The 22,398-nt window shown below is 39.5% G+C and overlaps 1 protein-coding gene across 12 annotated transcripts in view; it reads right to left on the bottom strand.

Moving 5' to 3' along the window:
• Positions 1 to 22,398, bottom strand: part of ZNF385B (zinc finger protein 385B) — a 126,661-nt gene that overhangs the window by 51,976 nt on the left and 52,287 nt on the right. For 2 of the 12 annotated variants that reach the window (XM_021399558.1, XM_021399553.1), the window contains one exon: positions 554 to 684. The exons of 2 other annotated variants lie outside the window; for them this stretch is intronic. In XM_021399558.1, the coding sequence (XP_021255233.1) occupies positions 554 to 643 (90 nt within the window). In that variant the 5' untranslated portion in view covers positions 644 to 684. Of the gene's footprint in view, positions 1 to 553; positions 685 to 1,726; positions 1,858 to 10,724; positions 10,878 to 14,257; positions 14,424 to 21,791; positions 21,816 to 22,398 lie in introns of those variants that run through there. 8 more of the 12 variants (XM_021399561.1, XM_021399557.1, XM_021399556.1 and 5 more) reach the window with 8 other exon arrangements.

Here is a 22,398-nt window from a genome sequence, read left to right as displayed (position 1 = left end):
ACAGTCCCAGTGCACTAAAGTTCAGGGGCGGGTCATGGATCAACCGATCATATTTACTGACTCAGCAGAAGTGATTCGCAGCAATTTTCTTCCTGTTGATGTTAACTTACGAGTTGCCAACTGATTCCACGCTGAATTATCTCCACATATGGAAACAGAATTGGCAGCATGCAAAACATTGGCTTTGGTGCACTCGATGTGTTTAAGTCAGCGGAGGATCTGGGCCTTACCTGTCATTCCATTTTCTCCATTAACATTAGCTTTTGCCTTTCTTACAGCTCATGGAAATGCATACGCCCAGGCAAAAACTCAAAATTATCCCATCTCTCATTAAAACTCAACCATGGGGCTTTTTCAGTGTGCAAACAACAACCCCACAGATCAGGTCTGGGGCCCACGTACAGAGAAAAGGTTGGGAACAGCGTGAGACCATCACACAAGGGAACAGTAACCAGCACAGCGCAGAGTTCTGTATGTCAACTTCAATATTGGATGTTAGAACCGGTCTGGAAAGCATTACACTGAAACTAAATGCAGAAGCACCTTTACTTACTGTGTTAAAATTTGGGAAGAATCCAACAGCAGAGCTGCTGTCCACAGGGAAGGACATAAAGGGTTTGATATCCAGGGAAGGCTGCATCATCAAGGTAGGTGTGCGCACAAGGGTGGGAAGTGCAGTAGTGCCTGCCAAGAGCAAACAAAACCAGCAATTCATAGTATTCTCCTTTCCACATTACACACAGCATAGCTATCTCTTGCTGACACAACCTCCACGAACAAATAATGCACGGAGGTAATAAAGCAGCTCCACAGGAGTTAACATCATTAAAAGAAACCTATTTCCACATGCTACAGATGATGCAGAGTGCTCTCCTATGGCCGCAGATACTCGGACGCTGAAGAGGAGACATATGGTGTATAAATCACCCTGGCAGATAGAATAAATCCTTCCTAAAGCTGAACAATTCTTCTGTGCCAAAAAGCCCAGGATGGGAGCCCATGGAAGTCAGATGCTTTTGCAATTCCTAGTTGCCTATTAGATCAGCTAGTGCAGGCAGTACACGTGAGCAGAAATCCAGAGGACGGTTTCCAAATAGCAAGCTACGCATTTGTTTTTCCTTCTTCTGATGGCTTCTGTAGCTATCAGGTACCGCACAAATATCATTTCACTTAAGATTTAAAAGAATGCCTTCTGTATTACATAGCAATGCAAATATCAGAAAACAAACAAATAATCAGCTGGCACACACACAAACTCAATTCTTGACATGCAATGCAAAACAACATTTTCCCAATTGGAGCCCAGCTCCTCCCCTCCAAACATGGGCTCTGCAGAAATGTACTTGCTGGAGTTGTTACACTTGAGCATCGCCCCTCCAACAAGACCCCAGAGGAATGCAAAGGCACAGACGTCCAAACATTCATTTATAACTAGCTATCTGCTCCATCCACACAATGGTGTGCCTAGCACACTGCTTCCAGCTCTGCCTGTGGGAGTGCTTTATTTTCCCTGAAATAATACAAAATAGATTTCAAACAACATTTTCCTCGCTGAAATAGAAAATCAGAAAAAAAAAATCAGATTCTCCTTCCTGGGTTGAATAAATAATTCAACACAGACTGGAGCAGACACTGGAAAACAAGTCTCCCTGGTCTTTACAGGAGGTTGAGTCATTCTCTGCCTCTCCCCTAGGCCCCCCCTCCAACAGAATTTCTCCATCATTACCTCCCTCTCGCACTCACAGTGGCCAGCACATCAGCCAGGAGCATAACAGTCCTCTGGGGAGCTTCTTTGGTCTCAAGCAGAGCCGACACAGTAACTTAGCTTTTTCCTCACAGAAGTTGCCTGAGCTTTTTAAACCCAGTCAGGAGGGGAAAAAAAAGAAGAAAAGTAAACCAAGCAGTTTGCCCTCTCTTCTTCCACAAAATCAAATCATTTGTATCTGTTTGCAAGATGTCAGGTGATGCATTTGGGCTTCTGAAGAACCTGCCTTCCATTAAACACCTCCCTTTCTCCCTGTTAAGGACACGCACAATTCAAGGCAGAGAAATTTTCCTCTTTCTTCATCTCATTGTCCTGCCTCCACGGACATGATTTCAAACCCATTTGCTGGTATCTGAGAGGGAAGCAGAGCTCAGGAGCCAGATGGGAATGCATGAATTTATTGGATAGCCAGACACAACTAGCCCTGAGCTCAAATTCTGTAGATGCTGGAGACACAGACAATTTGATCACAGCTGCAGCATAACAAATGCTATATTATAGTCTAGCAGATGAGTAGCAGGCTATAATCTATTCTCTGTTTCTTCTACAAAGGGTGAGGACAGCAGATAGGTGGGTCATTGACAACTGTGGAGAGAGAACAACTGGACACCATCCCAGCTGAGCTGCACAAGTTGAAAGGAAAAATATGTTTGAGATACACTATCTCAAAATATTTTTTCTCTTCTGCTATCTCAGTACTTTCATAAATGTAAGCTCTGTTTCAAGTCTAAGTCACTTTATTTCTGTGTCTGCCCCTACATAAGCTCCTGTGACTTGTTGACTCTTGGGCTCAGTTAATTAAGTCAAAGCTTATTCAAGTGGAGTCACAAATGTCAAAAAGCTAAAGGCTGCCTAAGATGCCCATAGTTCCTACTCCATATCCATAATGAAAAAAATGAAAATAAAAGTGCATCAACAGGAAAGCAGTGTCTCAGAGGATTTAGCCAAAGAAAATATATTCAACTGCAAAAATGATGATTATTTCTACTAGCTTGTTCTGAAACAGTAGCTTTACATAATTTAGGTTTCAGAGCTGTACTCAAACAGCAGCTACACTGTATTCAATTACCTAAAGTCCACAGAGTGCCATCATCAATCAAACTTCTACAAGTTTCTCTTTGAAGTTCAGAAGCAATTAAGATTCACAGAGTTAATGAAAGACCTGTCCTCTCTTTGCATATGCAGCTATGGTTATTTTAACTATATTTTACAGGAGAAAAAAAAAACACAACATAGTTAACTTGTCATTGAAGTCTAAAATCAGAGTGAAGTTGGGTTTCTGATGCTGTCTTTAACTGAGGTATAGAAAACTGTTGTCATAAAAATGTTTTAAATTAAAAAACAATCAGCATCCAATTAAAAACACAATTTTCTTTGTACTTCTCAGCTGGGCACAGATCATTTCAAACACTTTTGAAATCTGCCTTCAGCTTTGCAGTTCATGGTGCTTCTCCTGCCAGAACAATACATGGTCAGATTAGGATATATTCAGAGTCCGTACGGAATAGAAAACGTACACACCTACTGGACTGATTAGTGGAGGCACTGATAACAAGCAATTTGTTCACTTCCGTTTTGCAGTTTGCTACTGGTACTATTGCCAACCAAATACCAGCGGTCCCATTGGACTGAAGTTTGATTTTCAAAACCACATTTGAAAGCCTCTGGAAGAATGATTAGGTAAAGATGACCCGACCTACAGGAGGAAGCGCTTCAGGGCAATCATCCTATTAAATATGACAGAGCCCACTTTCCACTGGCATTACTTCCAAAGGCCAAATAGATTCTTACCATCACTCCACCAGATCTGTATGCAGACCTGATCTAAGCTGGAATGCTGGCACAAGAAAGATGTAGCTGACAAGCTTCATTATCATCATAAATTTAACAGATGTTTACCATTCATTAGCATTTTAATGATAAAGACAATTTACCATGTCAAACACAGACTGTTTTAAACTACTCCTGAATCTTTGGCATAAATAACTGATCTTTCTTGTAAATTCATTTGCTTATTTCAAGTTTGAAATTTATAAAAATTTCAAAAAAGTTAAATAAATAAATAAAAGAAACAACCTTCAATTGTGAGTGCCACTTCAGGAGTTACCTATGCACAGGGGATGCAAGCAGCAGACTGCCAAAACCTCAGCTGGTCTCCTTTACTGTTGTATAAGAGGGGGAAAGCAAGCTTTCATCTGAGCAGATGATTCAAAATGTCTGATCTTGTGCAAGAGCACAGTCACGGCAGAGGCACACATGACTAGCTTGCGTCATGGTTAGTAGCCATTGCTCATCCTTTCCAAGCAGGAGAGGTGTCAAGTCCAGCGAAACCCAAGAGCACAACTGCTCCCTTGGTACTCCCCTGAAAACTATTTCTGAAAATAGTACTTCTATGTTTTTCTCCTGGAGTGCTTTTTTCTATCACTTACAAACACACAGGAACATGGAATGCCTGCACATTAATTCCTCTGAGTTGGGTCAATATTAGACCATCACACACACAAAAAAAAAAAATCACAAAACTTTCGAATCTAAAACACTTTGTGAAAACCTTCAGCATTTTTAAAGAAACAAATTACATTTTCCAAACTTGAAAGATTTCTTGAAACACATTCACTAAAGGCCACTACAGAGAAATCCAAAGTCATAATAGATTCCCTCTTCTTTTTCATCATCTAAAGATGTTACTACATTGCTTTAGTCCCTGGATCCAAATAGTCCAAACTGAAGATTGGAACAGTGGGCGGGTAACTAATGTGGTATCAAGACTGAATGAAAGCATCCCATTGACAATCTGCATCCATTTCAGATTGCACGTGGTCACCTTTAACATGTTACCCAACACAGCATTAAGGGATCAAAGGGATCCAATCTATTAACATCCACCACTACCTATACCAGTTAAAGTTAGGGAGTGTCAGTAATAGAGACAGGCCATGCTGGCTTTCTCATCCTTGAATTGCCTGACCCTTTTTGGCTATGAGGAACTACGACCTCCGAGATGAATGCATAGTCGTCTTACTCAGCCAGGGAATTTAGGAATGCAAGAACAGCTGAGGGGATGGGTGAGTTCTAGGCTCTCTCCTCCCTTGACCTTTTTACAGTTGCATTTTGCAGACACTGCTTTGAGCCAAAAGTAACCCTTCAACAGGGGATGACAACTTGTCCCTTTGGTTTTGCACATGTTGGCTGAATTCATTATGTACTGCAACCACACTAAGCACAGTCACCCTGCTTTTAGACTTCACACTGTCATCTCAGTGTACTGCCTTTTCCTTCAACACTCCAGAAGACTTAAGACCAGGCAGGACATGTTTGAAATGTTTCAGGGAACAATTCTGGGAGAATTTTAAATGCATTCATCCATAACCTTTTTCTGGGTCTCCACATCTTTCAGGACAGTTTATTAACTTTGTCACTGCAAGTTTTGAATATTGTCAGAAATACTTACTTCAGCATGAGACTCACAAACAGTTTTATAAACAGCTTAGAGCCAGAGGTAGTACCTAGGCTTTCATATCGAATAAAACTCTCTTCAGCTCTATTGCCTATGCTTTGCAAAAAAACCCACAACAAACACAGAACAAACCCAACACTTGCCTTTATGCGGTTTTATGGGAATACTGGCATAATTAGATTATGTGTATAAAAAAAGAGCAACTCCAAGCTAGAGAAATTAACCCCATAAAAAATGTCATTAGGTATCTTGCCTAGGATCACATGTCCGCATTCCATCTTAGCCCAGCCACGTTCACTGTGACTTTTTCACCATAAATGACAGGTAAGACTGGCTGATTGCAAGTAATCACATTTTCTAGTTTAAGTATGTACGTGACATCTGTCACCACAGCACCTAACATCTCTCCCTATACTGAATAATATAAATATTAATCTTTTTTCCTTCCCAATATTATCAGTTCAAAGGATTCAGGAACTTTCTGGTTTAATTGTTTTAGATAAGCTATACATGGGCATTACAGAGTGTCATGTGTTCCTGTTCATGCTTAAGATAAACTGCTAAAACAACATTAAGCCCAAGTTAAGTAATTTTGAGTTTCTGAAAAGGGTGCTGATATTAAAATGCTTAAAGTGAAAGCTACTCTAGAATATCATTACTAATATTTATCAACATTAAAACAATCTCCCCTCTTAAATACAAAACAAGGTGAATAAATATACGTCATACGTTATATGTCAGTAATTTTTTTTTCCAGAATTCAGTAGAACAAATACTGCTTCCTTGTAATATGAAATTACGATATATGAGATTTATGATAGGGATTTTAGTCTGTTGAAAGCGAAGCAGTGAAGGAGAGATAAGGCTGCTCATTCAATGGTTTCCCAAATGGCAAATTAACACAATTCTATGAGATACTCACTATCCAGACAACGCAACTTATATTTAAAAATACATTGAAGCAAAACCCTGGTATATATAAGATAAGGCACAGACCCCCCTGACAATAGGAAAAATGCTAAGAACTTCTACATCCCCAGGGCACCATGCAAACTAACTCATTAATGAATGAGGATGCAGGTCCTCTGGGGTTGATATGGTTATCACCAGAGCTAGCTACTCATGCATCTTTTACAGCTTGGAGAGTGCACTGAATTCATACCTCTTAAACGTTATTCAGAAACTGAGGGAGCGGTCAGACCTTGCATTAACTTATTAACTGACTTAAATGGCAGAAACCATATATGTCTGGCAACTAACAACGGGTACAATTCTCAAATCTGTTTTTTTGTTGTTGGTTGGGTTTTTTTTTTAGAAGCTACAAGGAAAGGCAGCACACTCTGCACAAACATCTTAACACAAGTTAGGAGAAAGCATTAGCCCAGGATTAATCTTGCAGAGCAACATTTGGATACGAAATGACATGCCAAACATTTTCATTCCAGTTTGAGTTTAGTTTTTCAGTGGTTGCTTCAAAAAACCCAGAGGCATTTGATGCAACTTCACTGCAACATACAAATTACCTATATATTGTAGAGTCCAAGCTCTTCATGCTGAAGAATGATTTATCTAAACCAAGTCAGATTATGGAAATAATTCTGCTCCTACAAATTAAAATGTGATTTCCAGTATGCTAGAAGTTAGTATTTCCATTATTATTTCAAAATAAATGTATTATCAACGCTGACAGAATTCAGTATTATCCTTTCGTATAAAATCAGATACTGTGAAATAAGGTATTTCTATTTTCCAAATACATGTAGGATTCCACCAATTAGATCAGTACCAAAAATTAATTGAAACATGATACTGTTGAAATGAATGGCTTTTCTGCCGTTTCATCAATCCAAAAAGTCAACCTTTACTTATATAGTGTTGATAATTATACATAGCTCATTTACAATCAGAAAAGTATAGCTAAGTGTTGCAAGTATTTTTTTAAAAGGATTGTAAAATAAAAAAATAAAAATGGTTATAAGCAAGCAAATCTTTATGAGACCAGACCATTCCTCAACAAAATATTGGGGACCAACCTTGAATCACTTTAACTTCTATGAATCTTCAATATTTCTCTAATTGCTTCCCATTTCCAATGTTTTATGATTAAAGGACATTCATTTCAATAGTGACAACATAGACTATATATTGTAAATGCTATGCATGCACTTGATATGAAGGTAATCATGAAAAAGCTGATATTTGAAGCCCCTATTATAATATTAATGTTCAGTATAAATATTTATTCCCCTAATCTCTACAGTTAGTACACCAAAATCATGGAGAACAAATATTGATGTTTACCCACAGTGAGGGCATAGAGGAAAAACTGAAGAAAAGTCTAATTTCACTCACTATCTTAAAGACAAATAGATCAAGAAAATCTTACCCTCCCTGCAATTGTACTGCATTTCTAACAGTTTGAAATAACAACTGGAATCCCTGTAGGTTTTGTGTAAAAGACAGCAGAACAGATGGAATGAGCAGGTAAGTCCAATTATTAGAAATGGAACAGTCTACCCTGCATTTTCCTTAAATAACTGTGTTGCAATTATCTGCTCCTAACATTTTGGAGAGCTCTGTCCCTCCCCAGGTAGAACATGTGACCCACACCACTGCCCTCTTTGTCCTTTAGCCATCCCTCTTCCCTGTAATCTTGCAAGCTGAGAAAGGAAATGCTTGTGCAATGCTCAGCTTAAATTTTACAGCACCCGTGCCACCTTATTCCACACACTTTTCGCAGTATGGAAATGAATTCTAGAAGCATTATACTAGCATCAAAGCATGGTTCTTGGTGCTGGCTTCTTGCCAAGCCTAAGTATTAGATAAATTAAGGAACATCCTTCACTATATTCTGAAGAAACATTCCGGCTGCAGTAGAACAACAATCTGTTATTACCTATAGATACTATGGAAATATTTGTCATTAGTTTCTTAAAAGAGCTAACTCTCTTCTGCTAAACTTCTAAACCAATCAACGTGATTTGTTTGACTGGAAAGCAGAGTGGCATGTTACCTCTTAACACCATTTAGTTTAGTAAGTCAGATTTTATTCTAAACAAACAGTGACAGCTATTAATAAATGCAATACTTTTGCATGCACTGCAGTCAGCTGGAGCTTTACAGTCTACTCCAGCTTCTTTGCCCTGGGAACCCCTGTGCTGCTCAGTCCTCTCCCACGGGTGCCCACAGCTGGAGCAGCTCTGTGCCTCCTCTGCCCCTACCTGGTTCTGGGAAACACTGCTTTGGAGTGGATTGCTCTCATGAAGTTGACCAAGTATGACAAAAAAACAGCTGTTTCTTTTTCGGCTCTCTATTCTCTTGCCATCCATATTAACACATCTTTCTGAAATCCTAAAGATCCCTCCCCCTTTCTTTTCCTCTCCCTTTGCTCCTGTCCAACACATCCCCTTGCCTTTTCTGCTCTCCCAACACAAAAGCAATGAGAAAGAGAATTTGCTGTTCTTCTGCCATCCTCAATAAAAATACATAATATCACCACAAGCCTACTGAAGCCACAGTCTTGACCAGACCATGGGACAACTTCCATGTGTTTGTTTTTTTAAATGCATATTCTTGATACGTCAGGCCTGCACGTGCTCCAGGATAAAGCACTGCACTCCATCCCCTCTGCTTAACATACAGGTACAGCAACCAATCTGTGCCAACAGCTTACTGCCATACCAGTACAAATGCAACTGCTTTTTCCTTGTTAGGAATCCATAGGGACTGAGATATGGTGACAAGCAACCCCTGAAGTGAACACTGAAGTGTCCCTATTAAGGAACAGCTACAAAAAAGATCCAGCTTACATTATCTTATAAATTCCATTATATTGGGATGGGAACTAGTTGCAGTTAGCTTTCTAGAGAGCAAGTTCCCTCTGCACTTCTCATACAATCTGATGTTTCTCAAAATCTAACCTTTTTATCCTGAATTCTGACACCAATCCATACTCAGCCTCAGCACAGTCTTTCCTTCTGGAGGCCCTGCGTTGCTATCCACTGGCAACAAACATGGCTATCAAAAGAACACTGCTTGATGACGATTTTGTTATTGCTCAGCCAAAGCCATCACACCTTATCTTAGGGTTTTATGCCTGCAGTTGGCTTCTTTCTCCTTATTCCACTTAAATACTCCAACAAAGCAGCTCAGCAACGAATGTAACAGGGGATCCAGACCCATATGCATTGTCACAGCTGTGTCTAATCATTTAACTCCATTAGACAATTTTCTAACTTTCTTAAAAGAGCTCTTAGCTCAGAGAATTTAATGCTTCATTTGCTTTTCCCACCTATTACACAATCACCTCTAGAACATTCAGTTACCTAAGTTGTTTCTTGTTTTCGAAGTACTTCTATTGACACTGCTCCCTAAACACCCTTCAGATAAAAGACTACAAACAGGTAATTTGGGCTCTTTTACTGTTTGCTGTGGAAAACAAGTTCACTACTGAACAAAATTAAGGTGTTTTTTTTTTTCTTTTAAATAAAGATATTCAATGTATCAGAAAATTCAAAAGAAATTTGAATATTCAAAGCACCTCCCATTCACCCACAGAGTCACAATTTCAGTCACACTCTCCCTTTTATTTGCTACCATTTGCATACTATGGTAGATACTTTTAGAAGAACCATAGTCTTTCTCTTTTGGAACATGAGGCAATGAGACAGGGAAGAAAGGTGGAATTTAAAGCTTTCATAATGTTGTCCGTGTAGCCTACAATAAACATTGAATTTTAATTGCTCTGCCAAAGGATAGGACATGCAGCACAAAAGCATCTGTCCAAAAAAGGTCAAACTGGTAACACTACTAGGCAGATTTACTATACAACACATGCAGTTTAATTTAAGTCTAAGTGATATAATAATCCTTTTCCCAGTACTGGCTTAACTGAAGAAAATCCCATATGACTTAGAAGTAGTTTAAAGAAAAAAATACAACAATTTCCCAGTTAACAGTACAGAAGGGAAAAAGCTTCTCTTTCCTTAACTTGTCCAGCTCTCCTTTGTGCTCTAACTAAAGGAACAAGAAAGTCTCAGGATTTCCCAAAGGACTTCAGTTCTCTCCTCATCAGATGTCCTGCTGCACCCCCCTCTGCTCAGAGCCCACGCTCCTAGAAGCCAAAGGAAGGGACATGTCAAAACTTTGCTTCTTGAGCTCTAGGAGTTACCATCATCCTGTAAATGGAAACAAGAAGTGCAGAGATCTCACCCTACTCAAGAAACCAGGAGCCAGACACACTAGTACTTCTCACACCTAAAAACACAACAAAGATACTTTGGGATGTGAAAAGAGGACGAGTTGCATTGCTGACCCAAGTTTAGGCCATTTATAAATGGAAGAAAAATGCTACAGATCACCAGAGCCTTAGAGTATTCAGCTAGCTGTGGAGCTTTCACTGAGACCACTCAACCCTGAATCATTTCAGCAAAACAAAAGCATAAAACAGACCACGTTGTCCCATAAAGGCTTCCCGCTGCTAATTGGTGTCACGATGCTTACCTTAGTGCCTAGGGTTACAGCCCACTTCCACTGCAGCATTTAAACATACACTGAATGAGACTCAGAGATAAATAATCCTTGCAGTTCGGCACAGTGCATTTGTAATGCTAGGTGCTGCGAGACAGTGGGCAACCAACAAGTCCAAACAAACCAGGGCTGCTGTAATTGTGTGCTTAGCTTTAATTACCCTCGAGGACACTGTTTGCAACTTGACTCCAGAGGGAAGGCAGCCTACTATTGACATCACCAGATCAAATATAACCTAAAAGACTGACAAGCAGTATTTCAGCGGCTCATTTCCTATTATTGTTCTTAAAACTAAGCTTGGGGGTTACAGTTTTAAAAGGCTAGCTGGCTACTACAGAGCTGTATCTTTTAAATAAATTCTTCTTTTCTGTTACTTTTTTTTTTTTTTTTTTAGGAGATGATGTCTGCTCAAATTTTTTAAAACGTTCATAAAAGGGGACCCTGGAGAGCAGGGTTATGGAGGCATTTGGAGGGTCATGAGATTCAGGCGATCACAGTCCTCAAATCCTAGCTCTGCTGTGTTAAGGTGCACTACTTATTCTCAAAGTCAGGACTGATGAATAAGTAAAAAAATCTGAAAATTGATAAAAACTATAATACATGGTACCTAGCCTGAGGAGAAGTAAAGGCAACAGATTTAAAACTGAGAGGTTTGTTAGCACAAATCACCACATCAGTGGCCTTACTGAATACTAATTAGTGTAATTAATGACTGGCATTTGAGTAGGAACATTATTTTGTTTTGAAAGCAGCAGTGCACCAGGCCTGCCTGGGCTGGGTCATAAAGACTTTCAATGCTGTTATGTTTTCAAAGACTGTATGACATGAACCTGGGCAACTCTACCCTCAGTTACATTCAGAGACCCAAAACATAAAATAAAAAGCTGTATTTAAGAGAATGCTTCTGTAGAATTAATTAGATTGGACCAAGGAAGAAAACTTTAACAAGACTTCAGATTCTGTAACTCTTTTATTAAAAAAAAACCAAAAACTAATATCCCAAAGAATAACTAATACTGCTGATTATTCACATTTTGTGTATTACATCTAATTAATCAAATACACTGAAAATAAACAAATAAGCAGAAGGTGGGAGTCAATGCAAAAAAAAAAAAAAAAAAAAAGCATGAAAGCAGATTTACGATGACTGCCATCCAGCTTGCATCTCTACCCATGACCACACTTGAGCAGGCCGGGCAGCCCCACCATCCCTCCACTCCGCTCCCAGCTCCTCCCTTGAGCCGGCACAGGGAGTCCCAGCGTTTATAAACAAACCAGCAACAAACCAAGAAAAGAGAAACATGCTTTCAGCCAGACCTGTGAGCCAGTCAAACCGAACCCACGGTCATCCAAATAGAAAGCAGCGAGACACGGGTGGACAAAAAGAAAAATGAAAAATGTTGTGAGCACTCATGCCTCTCATCTCTGCCCAGACTTGACTGAACTGGCCCTCAGCTTCCTGGCAGCATAGCAGACAAATTTCATGCCTGTCACACTGTGTTTCTGGTTCTCTCTCTCAGGATAGCGTCCATCTAACAGGGCAGCGTTCTCTCTTTCAGCTTGTGCTACACAGCAACGCTTTCCTGCATTCACACAGCGGTGAGCCCTGCTCATCTGCTCTGCTGGTTATTGCTCAGCTCCTGCTCCCCTTTGTATGCTTTGGCATAAATTTATTTGTCTGCTTCTTCAAAGGGAAGATAATAAATCAGTTCTTAAACTCACATTGGCCCTTCTCTTTTAGAAGCACTGTGAACCCATTGGGTCTTTTTTAGTGCTCTGGGACTTCCCAGTGGCTTCACAAGCAGTAACAGCTCTGAGATTTCCATCAATGCAAGTATCCTTATGCAGCATTTGTCAGAACTTTTAAGATCTCATTTCATCAAAACACTAACTTGTTCTTATATTGCAATCTCACCTTTTCACTGCTTACAGTAAGATGATGGCCATGTTAACAGAATCGCTCTTTTTAACACAAACAGTGCAAAAACACCACACCATCTCGGCTTCTTTGCTTCCTCTGGCATTCACAGAATAACAATCCACCTTTCTCCTTGCTATTCTTTAAGTATTGTAAGCGCATTTACAGAAAGATTTCTTGAAGTTTGATGCTTCTGTCTCATTTCTTGCTTTTTTATTTATTTTGTCCTTTACATTCACGTTACTTCTCTTCTTTCATCCTCTGTAATTTGAATTACTTCTCCATGTACAGTCCTTGTGCTTCACAGCAGAAAGAGCTTACATTTCATCCAACTTCCAAACTGTTTCAGTAAGTGTGATAAAAGAAATAGTCCAGCCATCTCTCCAAATTCTTTTCACTACTGGTCATGTGGGGTCCTACGTTATTTCCATTAATAAATAGACAGTCGCATTTTGCTGTGTAATTTAGCACAAAGGAAAATCAGGCAAGATGTGCATTCTGTTCTTATGCCTACAAAGAATATTACTCCCTCTCATTTCTAAAACAGCTTTTCACTATCTTAAAGAGAAATATTTCACTCTGATTTTAAAAGCACTAATCCTTAATTTTTTGTTTCCTCAATTCAAATGAACTAGGCAGATGTAGCAGCATACAGGCTTCAGTCTACTTCCACGAAAAGGTAAAAGTATTTCCCTTGCTCATTCCTTTCTTAACCCTTGGCTATTTGGTAATATAAGTAAGTATAGTAATATAAAAAATAAGGTAAATATCAAGCCTATAATTCTGAGAAGATTGGAGCAATGCACATCTTTACATTCTTTTTCCTCTGTCCTGAACTGTACTTCTTCTGTTGTAAGAATGTGCCTTTGTTCCCAATCACTGGGCTTTTAAATTCATGCGTAAACCTTCTTCTCAGTTCTCTTGAGTGCCATGAAGATTTACCCTTGCTTCATACTTAGTTGTTGGTTAGACTGAAGTAACAGAGGACTTGCATACTGAAGGCAATACACATTAGATACCAAGAAACCCTAAAAATCATACCTCTGCTTTTCCCTTTTAATAGCATGTATTTGCTACTGCGAAAAAAAAAAAACGGGGGGGGGGGGAACAAAACTACTGTATAAACCTATAGGCCTGGAGGTACCATGTGCAATGCACAGAACTCCAGCAAATAGTCCAAGCTTGCATCTGTCGCCCTGGTGTGAATCCATTATCGTTCCTTTTAAGTGCACAGTCTCACTGGGATTAGCAGCAGTACAAGTGTGAGATCTGGCCGATTAACTTCACCAAGTGGAGCTCTGTGTAGACACAACAGCTGCCAGGTCAGATGTTACAGAGTTTCACAGTGCAAAGGAATAACAAAAGGAGCGACCAAGGTATTTGTTATCACACTGATACTACATTAACAAAAACCTCTACATGCTTTTCATTGACAAATATTCTTCCTAAATTGATACACAAAGAAGCCCAGTAAATACGTGGAATAGCAAATGGAAAGAGGCAAACAATTATAATACCACACAGATAGCAGCATCTGTAGCGAGGGGACCAGAAGAGCCAGCAGTCTGGGGAGAAGATCACAGCCTACCTTCCCATCACCACATATTCCGCACAATACACTGCACTCTTCACCTCATGCAAACGTTCTGAATCACATCACCTTGCACGTAGTTGTCACAGCAGCACGCTGAATTGGGCAAGAGAAGTTTGTAAAGATAGTGATGAAAGACTGGTTCTTTAGCTAAGGTCCAGGTTCAAACGTTCCTATGGATACATCAGTCATGGCTTCACAGTTGTCTACATTCCAGAACAGGTTTAAAATATGCCACGTATTTCTGCAGTAGAACAGCCATTCAGAGTGAAGCCATACTACAGAATATGCTCCATCAGCAGAATCCAATCCAAGAGGCTAATCTGGGAACTAGGGATGATTAAGAAGTAGGCTCTGAACTGGCGTTTTTAGAAGTACTCGCTGGAGGTCAATCACCTTTGAGAAGAAGCCCATACTTTCAGCATGGACAATCTCAACAGTTGGCATAAGCAACCTTCCTCCACCTGCACTGGTGGTATGTACACCCCTGGAGTTTGTGTTGTTTTCCAGAATTTTCAAAGCCATTATCTGGAAGGATTTGATATTAAGAGTTCGGGTGAAAAGTTGTCTATAACTATAGCATATGCCTTCCAGCACAGGAGGAAATCAGGGAAATGAGTTTGTTGTTAATCTGCTTTTATGTACTCTGATTAGAAAAATCATGATAGCCTAAGTAGCTTTGTAACATGATGGAAAGCACAGCAATGACAGCAGAGCAACAAGGTCCCAGGCTGCAGCAAGCAAGGTTTTGCTCAAATGCAACAGCCATAGGCACAGAAATAAAGGAAAGAAGCTGAGGCCTTCTGAAGGCCTCCCGTAGGCAGGGATCTCCAGCAAGACACCCTTGCCTACACTGCCAACCCTTAAATGAGGTCTGGGAAGGGGTGCATCCTGGCTCCACCCCTTCTGGTTACTCAGGTGCGCTGCATGCATCTGAGCTCCCCTGGGTTGGCCCTGCCTTCCCACCAGGTGCTCAATCACTGGTTCAAGCCATGACTTAGCATTTCTACTACAAGCTTCAAAAATAAAAATAAGAAAAAAAATCCTTAGGTATTTAAGAAAGTGTAGTCAGAGTTGGGAAGAGAACAGGAAAGAAAAAATCTATTTTTCAGTAACAGAATGTTTACAATACAAAGAAGTATTCTACACCTAACCCTTAAAGAAGTAGCATGCATTAATATTTGTTGTCGTTTTGCTTTGCTTTGTTTTAACTGAGTGACTACTAAACTACAGGTTTTGCAAAGGCAGTTTCTACCTTACACATAAATGCCTACTTCTACAGCACTTTCTCCCAGGACGTGAATTTCAAACATGTTCTATTAAACACTTCTGAAAGTTGCACAAGACAAAAATGAGTCATGCAAGGTGAAATTCAATCCTCAGATGTCTTTTCTATTACAGAAAACAGAAATGTATGTAGCATGTTTTAAAACCCTTATGGAGTGTACATTTGAATAGAAGTCAGTGACCAACAACTGCATTAAAAACAAACAAAAACATTTGCTTTAGACAGCACTGCTGCCAGAATAGAAAGAAAAAAACCATTTTATTTTCCCCAGGTTTAATAGCGCAATTGCAACAATGAAGAAAGATCAACATTCTACAACAAAAATGAGGAAATATGTCTCGTGATCCACTCTAAATTCTTTTCCAATATTAACTGAGAAGTGTTCATCTTAGGGGGTGGGATCCCACATGCAGCACTATGTTTAAATCTTGGCATCCATGACAAAGGAAAGGGAGAATGAACTTAAGCTGGGAATAAGAAGAAATCAGAAGAGCAGCTGGATTCCAGTGCGGTCAGAAGAGAAAAACTTCAACTAGTTTTGTGATTGTAAACCTCCATGCCTACAACAACAGGGGTTTGGGCAGGATGAGCTTTATCCAATATTTCTATGCCTGTATGCGCACATTCAAACACAGCAGTAGAAGAAATCTGTAAATCCATTTAAAACCAACTGTTCTTCGTGTGCTGGGATAGATTATAGATTGATGAATCAATCCAGCAAGCAGTAGTGCAATACACAAATAACATAAGCAAAAACTACAGAAAATAAAACTATCCTGGACATTGAAAAATTTTTTATAAAGATAACTTTGTGCACATCGTGAGAATTATGAAAAATGTACATGTAGTAGAAACAATTGTATATGTTTCCAAATAATACTTGAGTTTCAAGAGCGAAGGACTGACCTGTTAGAGTGACAATGAAGGACAAGGAGGAAAAAGCCCAATTTCCTCCTCTGCACAAAACCATTACGCCTGAAGCCTCATGACCTGGCAGTAGTTTAAGGGACAAAGCTCAAAGTATCAAAATACACCTTCCATAAAGGAAAGAATTATCAGTCACTTGCTGACAATGCTTAACATAATAAGCAGCAGGCACCTCTTCACTTACAAAGGATTTACCAATTGAAGTGACTGATATAAGAAGCAAGCTCCGGAAGGTCTAGCAAACATAAATAGTGAGATATGTACATGCTAGTAATGATGCACAACTGAGAAGCAAGGGGTGATGCAGGCTATTTGAAAGACTAGCAAAGAGTTGTGAAAGGTTTGGAGATTAGAGAGAATTGAAGGAAAAGGATATAACTGGAAAAAAAAAAACAATCAAACTCACCAGGTCTGAACATCAGGGGAATTTTCTCAACACCAACATTGTTCTAAGTCATACTTAGTGCTCATGATGGCATTCGTTTTGAGCTGTAGCAGGCTGTGGAAATAACCTCCCCAGAGAATCTGGGAATCTCAACACAAGACAGTATCAAGACTGAATAAAACAATGTTATATGTACAGCAGAATCAATGCCTTATGGATAAGTAGAGGCTTACGTGACCAGCAGTGGGTACCTGTGATTGCAGACAAAGACAAACTGCAACAAAGGTATTTACAGCTAGTGTCATAGAATTTTCTTTTTTTTTTTTTTTGTTTTAAATGAACTTGACCTTGCTTGACTTTAAGGGGGCTCTTTTTTCAGAGAGTTTTATCACAGCTTCTAGATGAGAGATCAATACAACAAAATTTAACAGAGGCAAACTAAAGCACAACCATATGCTATAAGCATGAAGGATGTCCCAGGTGCAATGGATTTTATCCTGTTCAGTCCACAGCACAAAAGTGGGTCCTTCCTGCAGAAACAAGATTGGCAAAAGCTTGGCAAAATATGAAAGCATATAGAAATTTTTCTTTTTTCTTTTCATGGAGAAAAAGTTTTCAGTTTAATGGGAAATATGAGCGCTTATTTCTGCCTGAAATTTTCGTGTTTGTTTTTCTGTGGTATTTGCATTTTTTCTGCAGTTTACCTGCAGAGAACAATATAAACACTGTACGAGAAGCATTCTAAGAGTTATGTACCGACTCCTGCAGACAATTAAAGCAGAAAAGCTTTCCATATTTACTCTTCTGTCTGATCTGGTTGTTGACAATTGAACATTTTAATAGTGCTCAATAGAGTCGTTGCAAATTCTGGGAAAAGAAGGTTGCTAAGATTCCCTCCTCATACTGAAGGTGGAATTTTCCACTTTGTATAAATACTATTTTTGTCAAAGCAATTTGTATAGAGTCCTGCTACCACTGTACAAGAAATGGAAAGTTCCACAAAGTGATGAAACTGGGAACTTTTGTTCATGGAACATTTATTTTCATATCAAGAACAAACACGCACCATAGTCAAGAGCAGGACTTCTTACCTGTGCAGTAAATAAAAAAAATCACAAGTTTATTCCCAAACATAAGTCGTGTCTCATTTCAAATTTTAATTTTCCACAAAGCACTTCTATCAAAGTTCATGGTAACACACCATGAGTACAGCTGCTAGTTGTCATGTCCCCGACATCCACCGTAACAATCTGCTTCCTTGCAAAGTGCTGAGAGCTGCATCAGTGAAAGCAGAGTGAGCTTTCATTTAGAAACATTAGGATTTGTGCTAGTTGCAACAAAGGGAGATATCTGTCAAAGAATTAATATTATTTTTTCCAGGGTGACTAACAACTTTCAGCCATTACCTCTAGGTATGTCAAGGCATTTTGATTAAAACCCAATCACTACAAAATAGGACTAGACAGAATCTCAAGAGTTCATTCAATCTACATATATAAAATAAAACCTGATAATCTGGCAAGAATTCTACCTTGAATCTATGGCATCAGTCAAGCTGTACACTACTATAAAAAGCACTCAGAACACAGGAAAAATAAGTAGAGTGTAAAGCTGGCAGAAGAAAGTCTGCTAGAGGCTCCACAGAATTTAGTGCATTTTTCTTTGCACATGTGTAGCTCAAAAATAAAAGAACAACAAAAAAAAATAAATCAGATATTTGAAACAGATCATACTGAACTGTAAAAAGGCATCCATTGTAAACAACAAAAACCCAATATATGTCTCACCTTTAAAAGGAGAGTCAGCAAGCCTACGTAGGCTTGCTATTTACTCTGCAAATATTACGTAGGGACAAGTATCAAGATCTTACTTACAGCCTGGAACTTCAATTACATGATAGAAAAAGAGAGGAAAATAATAAGATTGATTATATTTATTAACTATACAAATTAATCGATCAAATTACAAATACTGATTTGGCATTTCAAAGTTCATCCTTCAATAGCATCTAGATATTGAGAGATCTGCTCTAACACTGGAGAAAGCAATACAGACGTGGTCTATCTTTCATTGGAAGTCTGGAAACTCACTTCTCAAAGTTTTCCTCACACTGAAAAAGTTAGTGACAAAAGTACAAACACATATTTGACTTGAAAAAAAATAAGGTCCATTGGTGACACATCACACCAAAATGAATCATTTGCTACCTTTGGTTGCTGGATTTGGGAGAAGAACAGCTTTGTTCATAGGGCGAGAAAATTTGTTAGGGAATCAGATTTAACATAGAACATGTCTGAAGGGAAATGCTCCCTGGAAGATTCAAACAAAGAGGATAGGACTGCAACGGGATGTAAAATGTCACTGTGAGACCAGGCACAGCACTGAGCCTGAAGTGAGAGTGATATAAAGCAGACGCTGCTCCGCTTGGGGCCAGCCTGCAGCCAGCCAATGGCCCTCAGTTGCTCCAGGCACGCACACGGCAGATGTGCAGGCATTCTTGGCACTATTATGTATCTAGTTGTCTTGTTCAGGAAACGAAACAGGTAGAGAGAAGCCGCTACTACTTCGGTTATTATCTCTCTGCAAATGGAGCCTGTCAATCTCAGGTGCAGCTGTTACCCCATCTCTCATGAAAATAAAATTAATTTTATTAAGCGTCCTGGCAAAAACAGTCTCATACTTCCATCAGCTAGTCTCAATTAATCTCGTCAAAAGCAGGGAAGCAGGTTTGCCTATGTTCATTTTGGTCTCATTTAGATTCCCCCCATTCTGCCTCCTCATACTGCTCTCAGACAGCTGAACACACCCGCCAGAGGAACAAGTGGGTGGCAGCTCTTTACCCTGATGTCCAACCCCCCAAGGCTGAAAGTAAAAATGACAGAAATCTTGCCACTTCTGAATTTCCTTGCAATGCCCTTCAGCTGACAGTCATGGACTATGCAGATTAGAGTTACACTTTAATTAGAGTTTTAAGAATGTCCAACATGACTAGTAACTTTAAAATACGTGTAATTTCATTAGAGTTACATACATGCTTCAGGTTTATCCACAGACATTCAAAACCAAAAGCTGCTCAGAGAGCTTTTCCATCTGAGACAAATGAAAACAAATAAGGAAACTGAACTTGTTGAGCAGAAGATGAGACACTGACAGCCCTGAAATTTTTCTCTTACGAGCATTCCATCTCAACACACCACAAAACAGCAATAACAACAACAAAAACCCCTACACCAACAGAAAACAAGCAAGAAACATACTTTCCCTCATGAGGCAAGGAGCGGGTGAGAGCTTGATGTATTTCATACTGCAAACAAGCACAATTATTTGAATAAAATGAATTTAAAAATATATTAATGTTGTCTATACTAAGGAGGGAAAGAAAGATGTAACTGGAGCCATGAGTAACTGAGGACCACATCGATACCTGCCCAGTTCTCCGCAGTCTAAAACAAATTGTATTGCAGTGTCACTGACTGAAGCTGTTCTGTTTATCCATGTGCAAAGAGGGCTTGTTGATGCCATCAAGTCAGGCTCTGAAAAACACCCGGGTGCAGTCACCACCTTCCACCTTTCCTGTAGAGCAGAAAAGCCTGCTTTGATAACAGACAGCTCAAACAATCAGGAACCCTGCATTCAAGAACGGAGGTGACACCTTTACAAAATGCGGAGTGCCAACATGATACGCTAACCTGGAGAAAGTAGCATTCAAATCCAGCTAATTCAAGACTCCAGAAGGTATTTCGGTACATACTATATTGACAGTATACATTTATATTAAAGGGCAGAATTTTCACAGTACAGCCTATCACCAATACTTCAAAGAGACCTGTCAAGTACTGGACACAAACTACTTAAAAGGATATAGTTTTGTTTTCACTAATTCATCTGTCATTACTTTTGTTTAAGAACAGTTTTGCTCATTCAGTACCTCTCAACTACATAGAACTTAATTCTAGTTCTCCCAGCACCTTTCTTACAGTCATTCCCTCTCAGCTGGTTTCCAGCACTAGTTGCAGTCTGATTTTTTCACAGCATTTTCTCCAGGAATGATTTTCACTTCTACGTATCAGTAAAATATCCAAGCTCCTGGGATCATAGGGTTAAGACCAAAAACTGATAATAATTTCTCCTATTCCAGTTTTATTTGTAAGAAAAGCATTACCTTTTTTTATATGCTTCCTTTTTCAGATCAGCACTGAAGCTAGATGAGAACAATAACCTTTAACTTCTACCTCCTTTAGGAGCCTGGTTCTCTATTCCAGCAACAAACTGAGCATAAGCCTTGAGCACTCATCTTGAGGTGGCACACACTGTATATACAATGAGCACGCAACTCATGCCATTACAAAAGGTAAACCACAGTTTCCTGCTGAACTTTGAAACAGTACCTTACGCATAATGTATAAAATCTACCAGTTGCATCAACCTTACTTTCTCGTACACTTTAAAATGCTTTAAAATGTCACATGCAATACTTCTGCCATAGGTGGCATATCTATTACCAGCTGCATGTGACCCCACACTGGCATCCATTTTGTTGCTATCAACAATCACTTGAGCATTACAGATTTTTTGGCTGACAACCTCACCTACTGCTTTGTTGTTACTTTTAAAGTTGCCATGGAGACAAAAGAACAGCCAAATAGCAATGTTAACACTTCAGAAATGCTTATTCTTTAGGAATAAGATGCTACTTGCCAATATGGAGTCTCAGGGTTTGATGGAAGCTACAGTAAACAGTAACTTTTGAATCAAAGCCTTGCTCAGAAAAAGACAAAAGACAAAAAAGAAAGTAGTGTTTCTTCCTACCCACCCTAATCCTACTGACAACGAATCACCTCCCTGCTGTGGCACGAGGCATCTGCACAGGAGAACTTGCCTCCTTCCCAATATCCTCAAGAGTAGGACTGTTGCTGTACAGAGAAGCTTACCTTACTTTCTCTCCAATTTCCTCTGTGCTGCAAGTAATCTCAAAATGAGAAGGAATAAGGAAGTTCCATATTCCATCTTCCTCACAAACTCAAGTAAATTGCTGCTCCATCCACAGAGACACAACACAAGCTACAAAAAAAAATAAAATCAAGGATCCTCTTCAAATTAATTCCCCTAGCCACAGAGTTCTGCTTTCGTCTAGCACAACCCTTCCTACACAGAGCACATCTAGAAGCTCAGACAAACAGCTGAGTCCTGCTGCTCTCTGCCCAGAATCCCCAAACGCACATAACTGTGCAACTGATGGGAACTGTGCATGCCCAGCCGCTGGATACTTGGCTCCTTTCAGATTCCTGTCCTAGACGTCCAATTCCTTCCACTCCCTGCAGCTCCTGAGCAGACTGAGTACAAGCAATCAAAATGAGCATCACCTGAAGCCTCTTTGACCTGAAACCCTGTTGTTAGTCAGTCACAGAATTTTTTATAGATCTTATAAGCAGAAGACTATTGCTGGTTTGCTACAGCAGATCAGAGACGATCAGTAGCCAACACATGCAGCTGTCAGTGACAGCTGAATGAATACTTTCCTATACAAGAACTTTCCCT

The sequence above is a fragment of the Numida meleagris genome, chromosome 5 (assembly GCF_002078875.1).
Source record: "Numida meleagris isolate 19003 breed g44 Domestic line chromosome 5, NumMel1.0, whole genome shotgun sequence".
Taxonomy (NCBI): Eukaryota; Metazoa; Chordata; class Aves; order Galliformes; family Numididae; genus Numida; species Numida meleagris.
The sequence above is the reverse complement of the archived record's forward strand: the minus strand, read 5'-3'. Positions and strand labels throughout refer to the sequence as shown.